This window comes from Orcinus orca, chromosome 2, assembly GCF_937001465.1.
Source record: "Orcinus orca chromosome 2, mOrcOrc1.1, whole genome shotgun sequence".
Taxonomy (NCBI): domain Eukaryota; kingdom Metazoa; phylum Chordata; class Mammalia; order Artiodactyla; family Delphinidae; genus Orcinus; species Orcinus orca.
This window is the reverse complement of record NC_064560.1, coordinates 186327287-186349912: the sequence shown is the minus strand read 5'-3', so window position 1 is coordinate 186349912 and position 22626 is coordinate 186327287. Positions and strand designations below refer to the sequence as shown.

Genomic DNA, 22626 nt, shown 5'->3' with positions numbered 1-22626 from the left:
TGTAATTAATTAATTAAAAACAAAAAGGAAAAATAAAAGATTGACCACCTTTGATGTCTAGGAAGCCACACCCTGGTGCTCCCCCTTTGCTCTCTCATTCTTTCTAGTTCTTTCTCTGTTGTCTCTTACATGTTCCTCCCTTGAGCACCATCTTTTACTCTCTTCTCATTCTGCATCTCCTTCTGGACCATTTCGTCCAGTCCTGTGGCTTCCATGTCACCTATATTCTCATCACTCTCAAACCTAGGCTTCCAGCTAGATTTTGTCCCTGAGTTCCAGTCCCTTAAGTCTAATGTCTACTGGATATGGCCACCTGGATGTGCCACAGAAGCTGTAAACCCAGGCCTCCTGCCTTTTCTGTCCTGGAGAACACCACGCTCTTCCAACCAGGTGCTTGGGTGTCATCCTGGATCCTGCCCTCTCCACACTTCTCACTTTCTGTCAATCACTAGGACCCGTGGATTTTACTTCCTTAACACCCCTTGTCTCTGACCCCCTCCTCTCCATCCCTTGTGCTACTGCCTCAGTTGAGGCCTCCATGCCAAGAGCCTCATTCTCCAGGCCCTGTCTGCTGGTGAAGACCCCTGACTTTGTGCCATGCCATTGGCTTATAAATACAACAAGAGCGTTGGGGAAGATAGGAGAAACCATCTACTTACTAGTCCTGAAAGAAGAAAGAAGTCGGTGATCATTTGAGCCCCAGATGAATCCAGCAACCTTTGTTTTCTTCTCAGGCTGGGGGTGCACTAATGGGCCAGGGTTTCAGCCTTTGGGTCCTCAAACCCAAATTGATGCTGTTTGGTCCTAGTCAGAGGAACCCCAGGAAGGCCGGCTGGAGGGAAATTTTGCCTGCTTGCTACCAGAGAGGTGATTCACCAAGGGTGATTCATTCCATCCAATGGATTTTTTTACCCCCCCCCCCCAATATTTTGCACCCATGAGTAAAAGAGAACCTTCTAGCCCTTTGTGAAGAGAACAAGAAAGCTCAGAACTGAGCGTTTGGAGCACAGTGAAGTGGATTACAAGCTCTCCTTGGACTATTTGCTTTCTGAGAATTTTGACACCTTGACTCAGGATGTCTGTCTGTGAGAAAACAACAACAACCACTAGCACCAGATTCAGTGAACTCAGCAGTCAGACTTTCCTTTGGGCACGTGTGCAAACTTGATATCATAAATGCTGGCATAAGGCAGATTTGTGGATGGATGGATGAATGAATTCAGGAATGAGCAAATTGTACCTAGGAGCCTTCCAGCTGTAGGCACTGTGCTAAGCTCCACATTGAGACGTAGAGAAAATCTCAAGGGGAAGGGCATCTGGTTGTACTGAGGGGTGGGCAGTCAGGGAGGACTTCTTGGAGGTGGTAACACATGAAGAGAGTTTTGAAGTATGAGGAGCAGTTGGCCAGATAAAGAGTGAGAAGGAGAAAGGAATTGGGAAGCAAGACCTACTCCTCTGGGCTCGGCATGCAGGGGCCTGGGTGTTGCTTGCCTGGGGCAAACGTTGCTTGTGGGGAGACAGCCAGGCACGAGGTCCTGGAAGGGAGTCTTGCTGCAAGCCATGGAGCCTGCATGTTCTTCTGAAGCTCCGTGGTGCCTGGAGTGGAGCTTGAGGATGAGGTGGGTGTGATCAGATCCACACCTTGGAGAGGCCCCCGGAGGATGTGGAGGGTGCATTTAAGAGGGGCAGGACTGGAGGCTGTCCCAGCAATTCAGGTGAGAGCAGGCGAGGACAGAGCTGAGTCAAGGTGGCAGCACATTCTTACCTCCTTCTTCCTCCCCTTTCAGTCTTGCTTCCCATTGTCGTGGCTCTCTGTCCCAGATATTTCATGATACCTTGGTCTCTTCCATCTGGAAACAAAGCCTGAAGTTTTTAAGGAGGGCTAGAAGGAGAGGGCAATGATAAAACCTAAAGGGAGAGCCTCGTCTATGGTGGCATTTTGGGGACATGGCTTGGTTATTTAGTATGTCTAGACTGAGTGTCATTGCATTCTTTTTTTCTTTTAAAAAAATCTTTATTGGAGTATAGTTGATTTACAATGTTGTGTTAGTTTCTGCTGTACATCAAAGGGAATCAGGTATACATATACATATATCAACTCCTTTTTTAGCTTCTTTCCCCATACAGGTCATTACAGAGTATTGAGTAGAGTTCCCTGTGCTATACAGTAGGTACTTATTAGTAATCTATTTTATATATAGAAGTGTGTATATGTCAATCCCAATCTCCCAATTTATCCCCCCTCTTTACCCCCTGGTAACCATAAGTTTGTTTTCTACATCTGTACCTCTCTTTCTGTTTTGTAGATTAGTTCATCTGTACCCTTTTTTTAGATTCCACATGTAAGCTATATCATATGATATTTGTCTTCCTGTGTCTGACTTCACTCAGTATGACAATCTCTAGGTCCATCCATGTTGCTGCAAATGGCATTATTTCATTCTTTTTTATGGCCGAGTAATATTCCATTGTATATATGTACCACATCTTCTTTATCCATTCCTCTGTTGATGGACATTTAGGGTGCTTCCATGTCCTGGCTATTGTAAACAGTGCTGCTGTGAACACTGGAGTGCATGTATCTTTTCAGATTATGGTTTCTTCTGGATATATGCCCAGGAGTGGGATTGCTGGATCATATGGTAACTCCAATTTTAGTTTTTTAGGGAACCTCCATACTGTTCTCCACAGTGGCTGTACCAATTTACATTCCCACCAACAGTGCAAGAGGGTTCCCTTTTCTCCACACCGTCTCCAGCATTTATTGTTTGTAGATTATTTGATGATGGCCATTGTGACCAGTGTGAGGTGATACCTCATTGTAGTTTTGGTTTGCATTTCTCTAATAATTGGATTTTAAAATAAAGGCTGTAAAGTGATGGTCATTGCATTCTTACCAGGACCAGCTTGATCATGTCTAAGGTGAACCTGTCACATGGAAACAGGAAACACAAGGTCTGGCTGCAAGGTATGTGGAATCAGACGGAGCACACACATTCTCTTGGCTGTTCTTAGAGGCAGATCATGGCTGAAACCAGCTGCTGTGACAACCGCGGGATGATGGGGCTGGAATGGTCTCTTCCTCGTCTCTCCTTCCCTCTTCCCAACACCCACCCTCTGGTCCAGCCAGGGAAGGCTTTTGGGGATTCCAGGCTCAGCTGTAACCTGGGGCTCTATGGAAGCTCTGAGCTGCCTATGCAGGTGGCTCTGGAACAATTCCAGACCCGGGGGGGTTGGTGGTGGTTGGTGAGGGGAGGCGAGTGTTCACTGCCTCTCACCAGCGTGTTGCAGTCACAGCTGTACTTTGCATGGGTTGACAGGCAGAGTCATGTCGCTATGTGACAGTGGTACCTCCGAGGTGGCTGCATTTCACGTTCTCAGGATACCCCGAATCCCGTTTGATACCCAGCATCCCGAATGCCATTTGTTCCAGGTGCTGTGGAAGAGTGTGGGTACTCGGGGTTAGGGGTCTGAAGCTGGATCCAAGGATGCCACTGCTTACTAACTTGTGATAGGCTAGTCAGTGTCACCTCCCCTGGCCTCAGTTCCTCACCTGTCCAAGGGGGATAGATAATGACCACGGCCCACCACAGAAGGCTTTGTGAAGATAAACTAGATCTTGCATCAGATCTTTGTCAATTCTCCCACTACCTCTGAAGGCAGGGATGTGTCTTATTCATATATACATCCCCAGGGCCAAGCATGGTGCCTGGTGAACTCATGTGTTTGTTGATTGAATGTATGAATGGATGATGCAGTAAAGTGTACGGGGCTTGGGAAAGCCTGAATGGTACAAAATTGAACAAATTCAAACAAGAAGAAAAAGATTTCCACATGTGCCCCCATATCCACCCACATCTACAGAAAAAATGGGATGGGCAACTGTTTGGGAGGAAACATTGTAAAATGAAAATTATTGTCTTCCAACATTTTCCTTCTCATCAAGTCTTGGCAGCACTTTTGCTGCCAAATCCTTTTCTGTTGGCGTTGTGAATAGGCCATTACTTTATATGCCTCATCCATTATTGACACATTTTAGATGAAAGGGCTCTTTCCACCTGGAGTTTCTTTTTTCCCTAGTTTTCTGTTCCTACGGTCCAGAGAACTGACTTTGAGGTCAGGTTATTCTAATTTTAATCCTGGCTCCACCATTTTCTGGCCACCTGACCTGGGCTTAGTCCTTTAAGCTCTCTGGGTCTCAGTTTCTTTGTCTGTGAAGTGGGCATGTGTGGCGGCCGTGAGCAGGCATGCGCCACGCAGGCCTCCAACTGGAGGGAGTAAAACCGAGCAAGAGCCCGGCTGCTGCTCTGGCATCCTCTGTGGTCACACTTCCTGTGGGCTGCTTCCAGCCCGTGGCCGAGGGCAGCAGGGACCCTAAAGCAGGCCTCTCCCGGGAGACACAGGACTCCTCAGATGGCTGACTCTGGCTCAAGAACTCCTTGACGGCTGTGCTGAGCCTTCTTGGGCTGCAGGTGGTCTAGGACTCCCACACCCTCCCTTCCTTCCCGCTCTCCATCAGTGCAGTCAGGCTCACAGTGTGTCTGCTGGCTGTCCTCACCACCTGACTGCATTTCCCTTAATAAAATCCATACACATTTATTTTTATTTTTTTGAATTTTATTTTTTTATACAGCAGGTTACTAGTTATCCATTTTATACATATTAGTGTATACATGTCAATCCCAATCTCCCAATTCATCACACCACCACCACCCCCCTGCCACTTTCCCCCCTTGGTGTCCATACGTTTGTTCTCTACATCTGTGTCTCCATTTCTGCCCTGCACATTTAATCCCCTCTTGGCATCTGCTTCTGGGAGGACCTGGACTCACACAGGAGAGATAATACCTCATGGTGAGGACCAAATGCAACAATGTAAACAAGTGTTTTTCAGAGTCACAGGCACAAAGTGAGTGTGCAATAAGTGGCAGGAACTCCTATTATCTGCACCACCACTGTCACTATCATCTGGCCAATTTTGCTTCTTTGGTGGCTCCAGGCACAGAGAGCTCCAGTGGCAGATCCCAGGTCACAAGGCAACTTAGTATTAGAGTGAGAGCAACTGTGGTTTCTGAGCAGAAGAGATAGATTAAATAAAACATCCTTTGTAAAATAGAAATATAGATCAGTGGAACAGAATGGAAAGCCCAGAGATAAACCCACGCACATATGGTCACCTTATCTTTGATAAAGGAGGCAAGAATATACAATAGAGAAAAGACAGCCTCTTCAATAAGTGGTGCTGGGGAAACTGGACAGCTACATGTAAAAGAATGAAATTAGAACACTTCCTAACACCATACACAAAAATGAACTCAAAATGGATTAAAGACCTAAATGTAAGGCCAGACACTATAAAACTCTTAGAGGAAAACATAGGCAGAACACTCTATGACATAAATCACAGCAAGATCCTTTTTGACCCACCTCCTAGAGAAATGGAAATAAAATTAAAAAATAAACAAACGGGACCTAATGAAACTTAAAAGCTTTTGCACAGCAAAGGAAACCAGAAACAAGACGAAAAGACAGCCCTCAGAATGGGAGAAAATATTTGCAAATGAAGGAACTGACAAAGGATTAATCTCCAAAATTTGTAAGCAGCTCATGCAGCTCAATATCCAAAAAACAAACAACCCAATCCAAAAATGGGCAGAAGACCTAAATAAACATTTCTCCAAAGAAGATATACAGATGGCCAGCAAACACATGAAAGGATGCTCAACATCACTAATCATTAGAGAAATGCAAATCAAAACTGCAATGAGGTATCACCTCACACCTGTCAGAATGGCCATCATCAAAAAGTCTACAAACAATAAATGCTGGAGAGGATGTGGAGAAAAGGGAACCCTCTTGCACTGTGCGTGGGAATGTAAATTGATACAGCCACTATGGAGAACAGTATGGAGGTTCCTTAGAAAACTAAAAATAGAACTACCATACGACCCAGCAATCACACTACTGGGCATATATCCTGAGAAAACCATAACTCAAAAAGAGTCATGTACCAAAATGTTCATTGCAGCTCTATTTACAATAGCCAGGACATGCAAGCAACCTAAGTGTCCATAGACAGATGAATGGATAAAGAAGATGTGGCACATATATACAGTGGAATATTACTCAGCCATAAAAAGAAATGAAATTGAGTTATTTGTAGTGAGGTGGTTGGACCAGAGACTGTCATACAGAGTGAAGTAAGTCAGAAAGAGAAAAACAAATACTGTATGCTAACACATATATATGGACTCTACAAAAAAAAAAAGGTTCTGAAGAACCTAGGGCCAGGACAGGAATAAAGATGCAGATGTAGAGAATGGACTTGAGGATGCAGAGAGGGGGAAGGGTAAGCTGGGACGAAGTGAGAGAGTGGCATGGACATATATACACTACCAAATGTAAAATAGCTAGCTAGTGGGAAGCAGCCGCATGGCACAGGGAGATCAGTCAGTGCTTTGTGACCACCTAGAGGGGTGGGATAGGGAGGGTGGGAGGGAGATGCAAGAGGGAGGAGATATGGGGATATATGTATATGTATAGCGGATTCACTTTGTTATAAAGGAGAAACTAACACACTGTTATAAAGCAATTATTCTCCAATAAAGATGTTTAAAACATTTTACAAAAAAAGCATCCTTTGTAAACTTATCCAAGTTAAGGAAAAGACACAAACCAAATCCTTTTCTAGCCATCGAAATGTGCAGTCATCTTTGCTAAAGCAACCTACTCCATTTTTCATCAAACGCACAAAAGGTTTTGTAACATTCTGAGGTCCCTGCCAATACTCGTGATATGTACAAATATACTCCAATCATTAAGTCAGGGCGGCTTGCATTTCCCAAGAACCATGAGGGGGTAAAAAAAAAAAAAAAGAAAAAAGTGGTCATTGTTATTCACATTTGTCATATAAGGAAACAGAAACTAAGTGGCGGTTTCAAGGTCACCCAGACACTGGTGGGTTTGGGATCGGAACTCTCTGGTTTTTGTTCTGGTGTTTTGGAACTCAGGGATTGGTGGATTCTGTTCAAACTCTGCTCCTAAGCTCAGTCTCTTAGCAAACTGGCACCAGGAACTGGCCCGCAAAGACCTTTCTCAAGCCCAATTCTGCCCAGCCTCAGGGGTGCTAGAAGCCCTGGAATCATCCAGGATGCAAATAAAGTCAGTGAAGGAAACTGATCTCCATGCTCAGGGCCATCATTTGTCACCCAGAGAGGCTTCGTCCTAATGTTTTTTACCTGACGCTGTGGAGCATGTTCACTAAGTAGACTGTCAACCCTGTGAAGCTGGGAGGGACCGTGCCATATCCCCACCACAGCACAGTCCCATTTGGTGCTAAATAAATGCTTGTTCTTGAGGGTGGTGGTGATTCTGATGGGGCTTCTGTTTATAGTCCGAAGGAGTCATCATCATCACCACCAACAACAGAAAACAAATATTTGCTCTTGGCCAGGCACTGTGCCAAGAAATGGGGATCCAAGGATGAAAAGTCAAGCCTTCTGACTCCAAGGAGTTCAGAGTCTTGTGGGGAGACGGTCACGTCGAGTCTGCCTGGAGAGGCCAGGATGGCTTCACAGAGGAGGCAGCTTGGAGCTGAGACTCAGGAGGGCGGGAGTTCCCCAGGCAGATGGGGGTGGGGAGGGGACTCCTGGCAGAGGGAACACACGTGAAGGAGTGGAGGTGTGAACAGAGCACTGCTGTGTTAGAGGACCTGTCCAGTGTTGCTGGAATGTCAAGCTGTTTTCCATATGACCCTGCCATCCACCACTGTAGGCGTGGTTTGGAGGTGCCAACATTTCTTCCTGCCTTTCCTTTTTCATTAGAAGGTTCTTTTCATCAGCAATCAATGATTGGCTTCCCACTATGTGTCAGGCACTGGGCAGGTTACTGGGGTACAAGAGATGAGGGGGGTCGACACGGTGCCTGTCCTCCTGGAGCTCTAAGTCGAATGATGAGCAAACAGGTTCTGTCAACATCATAGTGCAGAGAGTGGGGGCCAAGGGAGACCTAATTTAGTGGGGGGGGTGTATTAGTTTCCTGTGTCTGTTGTAACAAGTTGCCACAAACTTAGTGGCTTAAAACAACACAAATTTATTATCTTATGGTTCTGGAAGTCAGAAGTTAAAAATCTGTCTTCCTGGGCTGAAATTAAGGTCTAGGCAGGGCTGGATCCTTCTAGAGGCTCTAGGGGAGAATCTGTTCCTTGTCTTTTCCAGCTTCTAGGGACTGACTACATTCCTTGTCTTATGGCCACATCACTTGGACCTCTACTTCTGTCCTTAAATCTGTTTCTTTCTCTGACCCTCCTGTATTCCTCTTATAAGGACATTTGTGATGACACTGAGTCCACCCAGATAATCCAGGATCATCTCCCCAACTCAAGGTCCTTAACTTAATCAGATCTGCAAAGTTCCTTTTGCCATGTAAGGTAACATATTCATAGGTCCCAGGGATGAGGATAGGGGCATCTTTGGGGGCTCTTATTCTGCCGACCACAGAGGGTGCAGGGGGAAGGGGAGGAGGTGCTTCTAGAAGTGGTATTTAACCCCCAGACTTATGGGTCAGAAGGTGGGTGAAAGTGGAAGCAAGGAGGTCACTTATGAGGCTGTTGGATTAGACCAGGCAGGATGTGATGGTGGCCATGGTGATGGTGAGACGCGCAAGGGATTAAGATACAGCGAGGAGGGCGAAAGAATGGGAAATGAGGACAAAGTTGAAAGAAAGCAGGCCTGGGCAAGGCTAGACTTCTCTGTATCAACAAGGGCAAGTTGGAACCTGAATGTAATGCCTTTAGGGAATATTAGCAAGAACATAATGCCCAGGGTGCTAATTCTAATTCTTGAGTCAGAGATTCCAGAGAGTTCTGTGTTCATGTAGGTCAGAAGGAAATGTAACATTTACTGACTTATTTGATAGAATAATGTACAATAAAAAGCTGATATTCAACTTTGGTTCCCAAAGAGAAAATCTGATTTTGAGGTTCTACGAGGAAAGGCAGACTTTACAAACTAGATTCTTCCAGGTGTTGTCAGGGTCATTGGTGTTTGAGTGAGGACGAGTGACATTCCTACACTTTTATTTACCCTGAGTTCCCCAAGGCAGAGATAGAGCAGTTTAACTCTCACTGAGTGGGACTGTTTGCCTCACTTAGATAATTAGGTTTGTCACCTCCTAATATACATTATTTACACAACAGCCAAGCTGCACCTTGACAGAGGCCATAATAAGCATTAGTATTATAAAAGGAGAACAAAAGCGAAGGAAAATGGCCATTCGTTGCGCACCAGGCCGATTTCTGAAATGTGTGATACCATTCTGTGTGTGACACCTGCTCTGAACTTCCTGCCGTTCCGAAAAGTCCCCAAATTAACATATTTATATCCAAGGTAATGAAATTGCCCTTACAGAGAGCAGGGACCTTTGAGAATTCGATGTGTTCAAACCAGGGGAAGTTTCTTTTCCAATAACTTATTATTCGAGGAAAATAGAAGAAAAATTCTATCATTAATAGATCAGGAGTGATTACATGTAACTCATTGCATTTTCTATTGAGAAATACATTTAGGGTCTATTTTATTATTCTATTTTTTTCAGGAAACCAAGTTAACTGGAATATAACATCAGTCTTTGATTCCTTCCCTCATTATCACCACCTTTTTTTTGCTTACCTTTAGTAGTTGTCAGAAACCCAAACTTTCTTTACACTGATTGATTTTTTTCAATTGAAGTATAGTACATTTACAATATTATATTAGCTTCAGGTGTAAAACAGTGATTCAGTATTTTTATAGGTTATACTACATTTAAAGTTATTACAAAAAAAGGGCTGTTCAATACATCCTTGTTGCTTATTTATTTATTTATTATGTTAAGCCAATGAAAATTTTTTTCTTGATGTTTAGTTGATTTACAGTATTGTATAAGTTTTAGGTGATTTGCAATTTTTAAAGGTTATACTCCATGTCTAGTTATTATAAAATACTAGCTATATCACCTGTGCTATACAATATATCCTTATAGCTTATTTATTTTACACATAGTAGTTTGTGCCTCTAATCCTGTACCCCTATCTTGTTCCTTCTCTCTTCCCTTGCCCCACTGGTTACCACTAGTTTGTTTTCTTTAAAATTTATTTATTTTTGGTTGTGTTGGATCTTTGTTGCTGCATGCGGGCTTTCTGTAGTTGTGGTGAGCTGGGGCTACTCTTCGTTGCGGTGTGCGGGCTCATCGTAGCGGCATCTCTTGTTGCGGAGCATGGGCTCTAGGTGCACGGACTTCAGTAGTTGCAGCACGTGGGCTTGGTAGTTGTGGTTCGTGGGCTCCAGAGCGCAGGCTCAGTAGTTGTGGTGCATGGGCTTAGTTGCTCCGTGGCACGTGGGATCTTCCCGGACCAAGGCTGGAACCCGTGTCCACTGCACTGGCAAGCGGATTCCTAGCCACTGCGCCACCAGGGAAGTGCCCACTAGTTTGTTTTTTATATCTGTGAGTCTGTTTCTCTTTTGTTGTATTTACTAGTTTGTTTTATTTTTTACATTCCACATATAAGTGATATAGGGTATTTGTCCTTCTCTGTCTGACTTATTTCACTAAGCAAAATATCCTCCAAATCCATCCGTGTTGTTGCAAATTTCATTCTTTTTTATGGCTGAGTAATATTCCATTGTGTGTATACACCACATCTTCTTTATCCATTCATCTGTTGATGGACACTTCCATATCCTGGCTGTTGTAAATAATGCTGCTATGAACATTGGGGTGCATGTATCTTTTCGAAATAGTGTTTTCATTTTCTTCAGATATATACCCAACAATGGAATTGCTGGATCATATGGTAATTCTATTTTTGGTTTTTTGAGGAACTTCTATACTGTTTTTCATCATGGCTATACCTATTTACAATCCCAACAGTGTATTAGTGTTCCCTTTTCTCCACATCCTTGCCAACATTTGTTATTTGTAGACTTTTTGTTGATTTTGCCATTTTGCCATTTTGACAGGTGTGAGATGATATCTCATTGTGGTTTTGATGTGTATCTCTCTGATAATTAGTGATGTTGAGGATTTTTTAATGTACCTGTTGGCCATCTGTATATCTTCATTGGAAAAATGTCTGTTCAGGTCTTCTGCCCATCTTTAATTGAGTTTTTTGGTTTTTTGATATTGAGTTGTGTGAGCTGTTTATCTATTTTGGATATTAACCCCTTATCGATCATGTCATTTGCAAATCTTTTCTCCCATTCAGTAGGTTGTCTTTTTGTTTTGTCAATGGTTTCCTTTGCTGTGCAAAACCTTTTATGTTTAATTAGGTCCCATTTGTTTGCTTTTGCTTTTATTTATTTTACCTTAGGAGACAGATCCAAAAAAATATTGCTATAGTTTAAGTCAAAGAGGGTTCTGCCTATGTTCTCTTCTAAGAGTTTTACGGTTTCAGGTCTTACATTTAGGTCTTTAATCCATTTTGAGTTTATTTTTGTATACAGTGTGAGGAAATGTTCTAATCTCATTCTTTTACATGAAGATGTCCAGTTTTCCCAACACCATTTATTGAAGAGACTGTCTTTACTCCAGTGTATATTCTTGCCTCCCTTGTCATAGATTAATTGACCATAAGTGTATGGGTTTACTTCTGGGCTCTCTATTCTGTTCCAATGATCCATGTGTCTGTTTTTGTCCCAGTACCATGCTGTTTTGATTATTGTAGCTTTGTAGTATAGTCTAAAGTCAGGGAGCATGATACTGCTAGCTTTGTTCTTTTTTTTCAAGATTGCTTTGGCAATTTGGGGTCTTTTGTGGTTCCATATAAAATTTAGGATTATTCTAGTTCTGTGAAAAATGTCCCTGGTATTTTGATAGGGATTGCATTAAATCTGTAGATTGCTTTGGGTAGTATGGACATTTTAACAATATTATTTCTTCCAATCCAAGAGCACGGGATATCTTTCCATTTCTTTGAATCACCTTCAATTTCCTTCATCAGCGTTTTATAGTTTTCATAGTATAGGTCTTTCACCTCCTCGGTTAAGTTTATTCTTAGGTATTTTTATGTGATTTTTAAATGGGATTTAAAAAAACCTTTCTCTTTCTGATATTTCATTATTAGTGTATAGAAACACAACATATTTCTGTTTATTAATCTTGTATCTTGCAACCTTGCTGAATTCATTTATCAGTTTTAATAGTTTTTGTGTGGAGACTTTAGGTTCCTCTATATAGAGTATCACGTCATCTGCAAATAGTGATAGTTTTACCTCTTCCCTTCCAATCTGAATACATTTTGTTTCTTTTTCTTGTCTGAATTCTGTGACTAGGACTTCCAATACTATGTTAAATATAAGTGGAGAGAGTGGGCATCTTCGTCTTCTTCCTGAATTTAGTGGGAAAGCTTTCAGCTTTTCACTGTTGAGTATTATGTTGGTGAGTTTGTCATAAATGGCCTTTATTATGTTGAGATATGTTCCCTCTCTACACACTTTAATAAGAGTTTTTATCATGGATGGATGTTGAATTTTGTCAAATGCTTTTTCTGCTTCTATTGAGATTATCATGTGATTTTTATCTTTCCTTTTGTTAATGTGGTGTATCACATTGATTGATTTTCAAATGTTGAACCATCCTGTGACCCTGGAATAAAACCAACTTGATCATGGTGTATGATCCTTTTTATGTATTGTTGGATTTGATTTGCTAATATTTTGTTGAGGATTTTTGTGTCTATATTCATCAGAGATATTGGCCTGTAATCTTCTTTTTTTTTGTATCTTTATCTGGTATCAGGGTAATGGTGATCTCATAAAATGAATTTGGGAGTGTTCCATCCTCTACAATTTTAGAGGGGAATATTTCAAGAAGGAAAGGTGTTAGCTCTTATTTATATGTTCGGTAGAATTCCTCTGTGAAGCCATCCCATCCTGGACTTTGGTTTGCTGAGAGATTTTTTTTATTACAATTTCAATCTTACATCTGTTCATGTTGTCTTCTTTTCCTGACTCAGTCTTGGCAGGCTGTACATTTCTAGAAATGTGTCCATTTCCTCTAGGTTGTCCAATTTGTTGGCATATGACTGTTTATAGTATTCTTTTATGATTTATTGTATCGCTGTGGTATCAGTTGTTATTTCTCCTCTTTCATTTCTTACTTTGTTTATTTGGGTCTTCTCTCTTCTCTTCTTAATGAGCCTAGCTAAAGGTTTATCAATTTTGTTTACTTTTTCAAAAAACCAACTCTTGGTTTCATTGATTTTTCTATTACTTTTTGGTATCTATTTTATTTATTTCCTCTCTGAGCTTTATTATTTCCTTCTTTCTGCTGACTTTGGGCTTTGTTTGTTCTGCTTTTTCTAATAATTTCTTTTTTTTTTTTTTTTTTGCGGTACACGGGCCTCTCACTGCTGTGGCCTCTCCTGTTGCGGAGCACAGGCTCCGGACACGCAGGCTCAGCAGCCATGGCCCACGGGCCCAGCCGCTCCGCGACATGTGGGATCTTCCCAGACCGGGGCACAAACCCGCGTCCCCTGCATTGGCAGGCGAACTCTCAACCACTGCGCCACCAGGGAAGCCCTCTAATTTCTTTAGATGGAAGGTTAGGTTGTTTATTTGAGATTTTTCTTGTTTCTTGAGGCCTGTATTGCTATAACTTCCCTCTTAGAACTGCTTTTGCTGCATCCCATAGATTTTGGAAAGTTGTGTTTTCATTTTCATTTATTCAGGGTTTTTTTCTGATTTCCTTTTTGATTTCTTTGTTGACTCATTAGTTTTTTAGTAGCATGTTGTTTAGTCTCTGTGGATTTGTGCTTTCCCCATTTTTCTTTCTGTAGCTGATTTCTAGTTTCATACTTCTGTGGTTGGAAAAAATGCTTGATATAATTTCTATCCTCTTAAATTTGTTGAGACTTGTTTTGTGGCCTGGCATGTGACCTATCCTGGAGAACATTCTGTGTGCACTTTAAAAGAACATGTATTCTGCTGTTTTTGGATGGAATATCCTGTATATATATATATCTAATAAGCCCAACTGGTATTGTGTCATTTAAGACCACTGTTGCCTTGTTGATTTCCTATCTAGATGATCTGTATATAGATGTAAGTGAGGTGTTAAAGTCCCCTATGTTATTGTATTGTTGTCAGTTTCTCTCTTTATGTCTGTTAATATTTGCTTTATATATTTAGGTACTCTTGTATTGGGTGCATATATGTTAATGAATGTAATATCCTCTTCTTGTATTGATCCTTTTATCAATATATAATGCCCTTCTCTGTCTTTTGTTACAGACTTTTAAAGTCTATTTTGTCTGATGTGAGTATTGCTACCTCTGCTTTCTTGTCGTTGCCATTAGCATGAAATATCTTTTTCCATGCCCTCACTTTCAGTCTGTGTGTGTATTTAGTTCTGAAGTGAGTCTCTTTGTAAGCAGCATATAGGTAAGTCTTGTTTTCTTATCCAATCAGCCACCCTATGTCTTGATTGGAACAGTTAGTCCATTGACATTTAAAGTAATTATTGATAGGTGTGTACTTATTGTCATTTTGTTATTTGTTTTCTGGTTGTATTTATAGTTCTTCCTTGTTCTTTTCTTCTTCTTTTAGTTCCTTCACTTATTTGATGATTTTCTTTAGTGGTATGCTTGTTCCTTTCTCTCTTGTTTTTGTGTATCTGTTGTAGGTTTTCACTTGTGGTTACCATGGGGTTCATATGTGTTGACCTGTATCTATTTGTTTTTGTTTGTTTGTTTGTTTTTTTGCGGTATGCGGGTCTCTCACTGTTGTGGCCTCTCCCGTTGTGGAGTACAGGCTCCAGACACGCAGGCTCAGCGGCCATGGCTCACAGGCCCAGCCGCTCCACAGCATGTGGGATCTTCCCGGACCGGGGCACGAACCCGTGTCCCCTGCATCGGCAGGCGGGCTCTCAACCACTGTGCCACCAGGGAAGCCCATCTATTTGTTTTAAACAGGTAGTTTGTCAAGTTCAAACACATTCTAAAAGATCTACATTTTTTACTTCTCCCACATATTTTATTTTTGATGTAATATTTTTCATCTTCATGTTTATCCCTTTACTGATTATTGTAGTTATACTTGATTTTACAACTTTTTTGCCTTTAAACTTTGTACTAGCTTATTTAAGCAGTTTATCCTCAGCCTTTACTGTATATTTTCCTTTACTAGTGGGATTTTTCCTTTCCTATAGATACTTCTTCTTGTAGCCTTTTGTTTTCCACTTAGAGAAGACCCTTTAACATTTCTTTTAGGGCTGGTTTAGTATTGATGAACTCTTTTAGTTTTTGCTTATCTGGGAAGTTCTTTATCTCTTCTTCAATTCTAATTGATAATCTTACTGGATAGAGTGTTCTAGGTTGCAGGTTTTTCCCTTTCAGCACTTTAAATATATCATGATACCCCTTCTGGCTTTTGCAAAGTTTCTGCAGAAAAATCAGCTGATAGCCATCTGGGGGATACCTTGTATATGACTCTTTGTTTTTCTCTTGCTGCCTTTAGAATTCTCTCTACCTTTTGGTGTGGGTCTGTTTGGGTTCATCTTGTTTGAGACTCTCTGTTCTTCCTGGAGTTGGATATCTGTTTCCTTCTTCAGATTTGGGAAGATTTCAGTCATAATTTCATAAAATATATCTTCAACCCCCTTCTCTCTCCTTCTGGACCCCCTATGATGTGAATGTTGGTACACTTGATGTTATCCTAGAGATCTCTTAAACTGTTCTAATTTTCAAATTTATTTTTCTTTTTGCTGTTCTGATTGGGTGATTTCTGTTATTCTATCTTCCAGATCCCTTCTATGTTCTTCTGTGTCACCTCATCCGCTGTTAATTCCTTCTAGTGTGTTTTTCATTTCAGTTATTGTATTCTTTGGTTCTGACTGGTTCTTTATTTTACATTTTTTAGTTCCTTGTTAAAATTCTCATCTATTCTTTTACCTAATTCAGTTAGTATTCTTATTACTAATGCTTTGAATTCTTCATTTGGTAACTTGTTTATTTTGATTTCATTAATTATTTTTTCAGGGGTTTTCTCTTGCTTTTTAATTGAGAAAATTCCTCTGTCTTCTCATTTTCCTTATCTTTCTCTGTCTCTATGAAATTAGGTAAAAGTTACCCATTGCTCCTTATGTTGGAGCATTCCTTTACAGTCTGAGTCTGCCAGTGGCTTTGGTGGGAGAGCTGGATTTGATTGAACACAAGCCATATCTTTCCTCAGGTTGTGCTGACAGCTATTATCTTGGTAGGAGGTGGCGATGGAGATGGAGAGACTAGGGCTGGAGCAGGTGTAAGCTGAAGCTTCTGTGCTAAGTGTCCATCATCACCCTGTGGGGGAGCAGGGTCAAGTTCCAAGTTGCTAGAGCAGAAGCCGTGAGAGTTGGGCTTCCAAACCGGCTCAGTTCCCTTCATGTATGTGCTCTCCCCCTCCCAGCACTGGCACCCTCACTCCAGAGTAGAACAGTACTGGAGCAAGAGGAGCTAGCACAGGCACTCAGTGAGGGCTGGGGTACAGTCCGTGGCGGTCCAGCCACCATCAGAGATCTGGACTGCCTCTGATGTGCCACTTGTATAAGTGAAGCAACGGCTGCCTCTGCCCTTCTCAGATGTTGCTTCAGGTTTGAGCTACCTCAGTGTCTCACGACTAAGGTCTCTCCTTGCTCATGGCAGCTTATTCCAGTGTGGAGCTGTGATGGGAGGCAAGCAAGGCTGGAATGTTCACTTGGATCAGGCTGGTGTATACACTGGGGAAGTCATGGGAAACCAGCCAGCCACCTGCTTGATTTCAATTTGCCCTCTCGTCCCTGTTTTAGGAGCAAGCCAGCACAAGCACGCTCCTCCTGAGTGGAGTCCAGGCTTCCCACAACCCTCCTGTTAGTCCCACCAGCTCTCCAGGGGGTCGTCTTCCTTATGTAGGACCCCAGGGTTGGGGCACCCAATATGTGGCTTGAACCACTCACTTCCCAGGGAGTGTCTCCGCCCATGAAATCTCCCTTCTCCTCTGAGTCCCCTCCCAAGGACACAGGTCTCAACCTGTAGATGTATTTTTGATGTGTTTGTGGGGGGAGGTGAATTCCATGTCCTCCTGCCTGTCTATCTTGATCTGAGTGTCACTGTGTTTGGTTTTTGACTCTTCATCATAGCAAACTCACTCTTCTTTTGTTTTGTGACCATAGACCTGGATAAAAGAACTTTTAAACTTGCTAGATGCTCATCTCTTCTCTACTCTTGGTATTACCTAGCCCTCAGCACTTGGACAATTCTGCTGGGTATCCTTCTCCTACCTTTTCTTCTCCAAATTGCACAATATGTCTCTTTTTAAAATATCATGGTTTGTTGTGTGTCTTACACATCACTTAACAAGGAAACTAAGGGAGAAAATGAATGAGAAATAACAGAGACATGGCTTTCAAATTTGGACCCTTGTAGAGAAATATAAACATTTCAGACTCAATTAATATTATTTTTTTGTGTGAAAACTAGAACACCTGGTGCTCACTGTTTTAGAATTCAACAGACACCTAGCAACTGCTTGAATTCCCTCACTGCAGGCTTGGTGAACCAATTTTTAATCCTCACGTTTGAAAGCTGGCTTGAGAAAGACACCTGTGCTTTGTTTCTGACAAGTTTTGGTCTTTGTGTTTATAAACAAATTCTCTTTTCCCCTCTCACCCACCCCGTTTCTCAGTGGCCGTTCCTGCAGCAGCGCCCCCGGTGTGCCAGCCCAAGGGCACCACTAACGGGCATTACGCGGCCCCACGCCTCTCCATCTCCTCCCGAGCCACGGTGGTAGCCAGAATGGAAGGTGCCTCCCAGGGGGCCCTGCAGACCGTCATGAAGTGTAAAACAGTGGTTGCCATCTTCGTGGTCGTGGTGGTCTACCTCGTCACGGGCGGTCTCGTCTTCCGGGCATTGGAACAGCCCTTTGAGAGCAGCCAAAAGAATACTATTGCCATGGAGAAGGCAGAATTCCTGCGGGATCATGTCTGTGTGAGCCCACAGGAGCTGGAGACATTGATTCAGGTGAGCAAGGAGTGAGTCAATAGTAGAATCACCTTGGGTCGGGGGGAGAGTGTGACATTAGTTTTGTCTTTCTGGCTCACTGAGCTTTGCCGTTGGTTGAGATGCTACTGATGGTCAGGGAGGTCCTCTCTGGGAGGTGACACTTGAGTGGAGACCCGTGACAATGTGGGGGAAGAGGGGTCACATGTGCAATGTAGGAGCAGGCTGTGTTTTGTATCACCTGCTTTTGCATGTGGTGGCCAGAGGCAGCAGCCGGCAAAGGGCTTTGGATTTTCAGATACAAGGCCACTTATATATGCTGATTAACTTTTAAATCTGTGTGAGATGCTGGGGTAAGAGGGTGGCCCAGAAACCAAAGAAAGAGAGAATTTTAAAGGAGCAGGGCTGTATGAACCTGTCGAAGGTGGATGAGAATGGAGCAGAGAAAAGGGCACCAGCTGTGGGATGGGTAGGGTGTTAGTGACTTGAAAGAGGCTTTGGTGGATTTGTGAGGATGAAATAATAAGGATAACAGTAACAGGGATAATCAAGGTTGCTATTTTTGAACACTTACTGTGTGTCAGGCACTGTACTAAAGCCCTTCCATGCCTTGGATATTAAGGAAAAAATGTGCATAAAAAATGGAGGCAGAGAACTTTGGGCCCCCGCCTACAGAAACAAGGCAGAGGAAGGGGTGGGGCGACCTTGGCAGGGGTGATGTGAGGCTGGGAAGGGATGTGGGAGACAGGGAGTCATCTAAGGTGGCATGACAGGAGGAAGCGAAACAGGAGGCTTGAGAAGTGAGCGAAAGGTGGAGAGGACCGAGTCCTGGGAAGAGGGAAGGGAAGTGGTTTAGAGCCCAGCAGATGGGCTTCACCTTGGAGGTGAGGCAGGATGGCGGCCTCCAATCTACATGCCCTCCTGAGCCACGAGCAGCAGTGGTGGGGGGCGGTGACGTTTATGGAGGCAAGGGAGAGTCCCATCTTTCTGTGGGTTCTAAAGTTTGGAAGACAGAGGGATGGAAAAGACAGCTTTCACAATTCCTTCTGGCTCTGGGATTACCAGCATTGAATTCTTTTCTTTTAAAAGTTAATTAATTATATTTTTGGCTGCGTTGGGTCTCTGTTGCTATGCACGGGCTTTCTCTAGTTGCAGCGAGGGGGGGCTACTCTTTGTTGTGGTGTGCGGGCTTCTCATTGCGGTGGCTTATCTCGTGGCAGAGCATGGGCTCTAGGCGCACGGGCTTCAGTAGTTGTGGCATGTGTGCTCCAGTAGTTGTGGCACCCGGGCTTAGTTGCCCTGTGGCATGTGGGATCTTCCCGGACCAGGGATTGAACCTGTGTTCCCTGCATAGGCAGGCGGATTCTTAACCACTGCACCACCAGGGAAGTCCCACCAGCATTAAATTCTAATGGCTAAAAAAAAATTCTAATGGCTACTACAAATTAGGATTCTGTAGGATTCACAAGTCTGGGCTGGCTTATTTATTAATCTATTTCCAGCCACACTGATAGGGGAGGGGAATTCTGAGGCTGCTTATGATCTGGCCCCTTCATAGTAGTTGTAGTCTTTTAAATTAGTTTCTATAATCTGACTTGACTCTTAGATTAATAGAAATATACATTTTTTTCCTGGAATACATATGGTTTCATACCTATATCCTACAGTTTTTATTAAAAAATAAAATCTGGGCTTCCCTGGTGGCGCAGTGGTTGAGAGTCCGCCTGCCGATGCAGGGGACACGGGTTCGTGCCCCAGTCCGGGAAAATCCCACATGCCGCGGAGCGGCTGGGCCCGTGAGCCATGGCCGCTGAGCCTGCGCGTCCGGAGCCTGTGCTCCGCAACGGGAGAGGCCACAAGAGTGAGAGGCCCGCGTAGCGCCAAAAAATAAATAAATAAATAAATAAATAAATAAAATAAAACCTTACAATTCTAAAGGTCAAGGGGCAGTGTTTCATATCACTCTTTCTTAGATGGCCTTGTCTTTTTTTTTTTTTTTCTCCTTTCATGGTAAAATGCTACCAATCTGTCACTAATCTGTGCCAGATTTAATGCTCATAAAGGCGTAGAGAATGGAGGAAATAATTCGGGAGTAATTTTCAGTAAGGAACTTATTATACATGTTGTGGTGATATGTGGTGAGATCCTTTTTATTTAGTTGCAATACATGTAATAACCTAAAACGTTGTCTGAATTGAACTGGACTTGTGCCTGAATTTTCTTTCCTTAGACAATGAGATCTTGAGGAAAGGGATCATATCTTATTATCTTTGCATCCATGTGTAGCCTCTGCATGGCTTTACATCTAATTACTACCCAATAGAGAAATGCTTTTGGGATGAGCTATCAAACTAAATCTATAACACTGGTGATGCCATGAGACATCTGAGCTTATTCATGCATTTATTTATTAATTCCGTATTTCTCTATTGTTCATTCTTTGGCCTTCTCCTTTATGAAAGAATTCAGTGGCCAGAATGAAGGACAGAATGGAGGAGGGTAGAGATTCTAGTTCTGGTGTTGCTGTTAAGACCCATCCTTTGACCTCGAAGATTTCTCTGTGAAATGAGGGTGTGTGTGTGTGTGTGTGCACGCATGCCCTTGAGATCATTTTTATAACAATTAAAACATATACCCTTTAGTAGCCACCCGTTATGAGCTAGGCCTCTTCTACCCATCATCTCATTTAATCTCTCCAACAACCTTCTAAGTTGGTATAATTATACCCATTTTACAGGTAAAGAACTGATGCTAAAAGAGGTTAAGTAACTTTCCAACCACCAAAATGACAGAGCTGGGATTCAAAGTGAGGTCTGCCTGGCTCTACCCTGCCTCGCCCAATGAGTCTACAGCCCTTGAAGTAGTGTTTACTTTAGCATAAGCTTAACTCTCTCTTAAACATTTGCTTTATGTTCAACACTTTCCAGAATTTTAGCAGAGTCAAAAGGCATTGGAGTTCTTTGCTCTTTAACAGAAAGCATTTCCTCTTTTTTCCCTTTATACCCATTGACTATCAATCCTGGACATGGGATACTTTAAGATCTCCATCTACTCTGATATAAGGATTTATACTGGTGTTTACTTACAGTTTCTTGTAGGCTAAGCAGTTAAAAATGCTGAACCTGTGTCAGTCAAGAATCAAATTATTATGGTTTATAAATAAGATGAAAAGACAACCCTCAGAATGAGAGAAAATATTTGCAAATGAAGCAACTGATAAAGGATTAATCTCCAAAATATACAAGCAGCTCATGCAGCTCAATATCAAAAAAACAAACAAACCAATCCAAAAATGGGCAGAAGACCTAAATAGACATTTCTCCAAAGAAGATATACAGATTGCCAACAAACACATGAAAGGATGCTCAACATCATTAATCATCAGAGAAATGCAAATCAAAACTACAATGAGGTATCACCTCACACTGGTCAGAATGGCCATCATCAAAAAATCTACAAACAATAAATGCTGGAGAGGGTGTGGAGAAAGGGGAACCCTCTTGAACTGTTGGTGGGAATGTAAATTGTTACAACCACTATGGAGAACGGTATGGAGGTTCCTTAGAAAACTAAAAAGAGAATTACCATATGACCCAGCAATCACACTACTGGGCATATACCCTGAGAAAACCATAATTCAAAAAGAGTCATGTACCACAATGTTCATTGCAGCTCTATTTACAATAGCCAGGACATGGAAGCAACCTAAGTGTCCATAGACAGATGAATGGATAAAGATGTGGCACATATATACAATGGAATATTACTCAGCCATAAAAAGAAACGAAATTGAGTTATTTGTAGTGAGGTGGATGGACCTAGAGTCTGTCATACAGAGTGAAGTAAGTCAGAAAGAGAAAAACAAATACCGTATGCTAACACATATATATGGAATCTAAAAAAAAAAAAGGTTCTGAAGAACCTAGGGGCAGGACAGGAATAAAGACACAGACGTAGAGAATGGACTTGAGGACACGGGCAGGGGGAAGGGTAAGCTGGGACAAAGTGAGAGAATGGCATTGACATATACACACTACCAAATGTAAAATAGATAGCTAGTGGAAAGCAGCTGCATAGCACAGGGAGATCAGCTCGGTGCTTTGTGACCACCTAGAGGGGTGGGATAGGGAGGGTGGGAGGGAGACGCAGGAGGGAGGGGATATGGGGATATATGTATATGTATAGCTGATTCACTTTGTATACAGCAGCAACTAACACACCATTGTAAAGCAATTATACTCCAATAAAGATGTTAAAAAATTTTATTATGGTTTACCCTTCACTGATTCCTTCATAGGATGAAAGTGTCCACACTTTTGGACCAGGGGGCATCCTCTCCACTCTACACCTCTCAGCAGCGCTGTATGTAGTGCTCATAAGGAACACAGTGTTTGGGAGGGTTTTCAGTGTGGTGTGTCCTAAGATGGAAAAATAATATTATTGTATCTCATCGATATTTTTATTGTTGTATGTGGCTGGTCAATGGTATTTATCTGGTAGTGTCAGGACTCTTGGCTGGATTGAGTGAACCCCTCATAAAGCTAATCTGGAAGGTGTAATTCATGTTATTAATAATAAAAACAGAATACCTGGAACAGATTAACCCCTGTGAAATGCCTGGCTAGCTTAAAAGGGCCATA

General features: G+C 42.4%; 1 protein-coding gene across 2 annotated transcripts in view; it reads left to right on the top strand.

Annotated features, from left to right (window-relative positions):
* Nucleotides 1-22626, top strand: part of KCNK10 (potassium two pore domain channel subfamily K member 10) — a 144580-nt gene that overhangs the window by 49692 nt on the left and 72262 nt on the right. For both annotated transcript variants that reach the window (XM_004262311.3, XM_049705280.1), the window contains exon 2: nt 17673-18007. In XM_004262311.3, coding sequence (XP_004262359.1) covers nt 17673-18007 — 335 coding nt within the window. The remainder of the gene's footprint in view (nt 1-17672; nt 18008-22626) is intronic.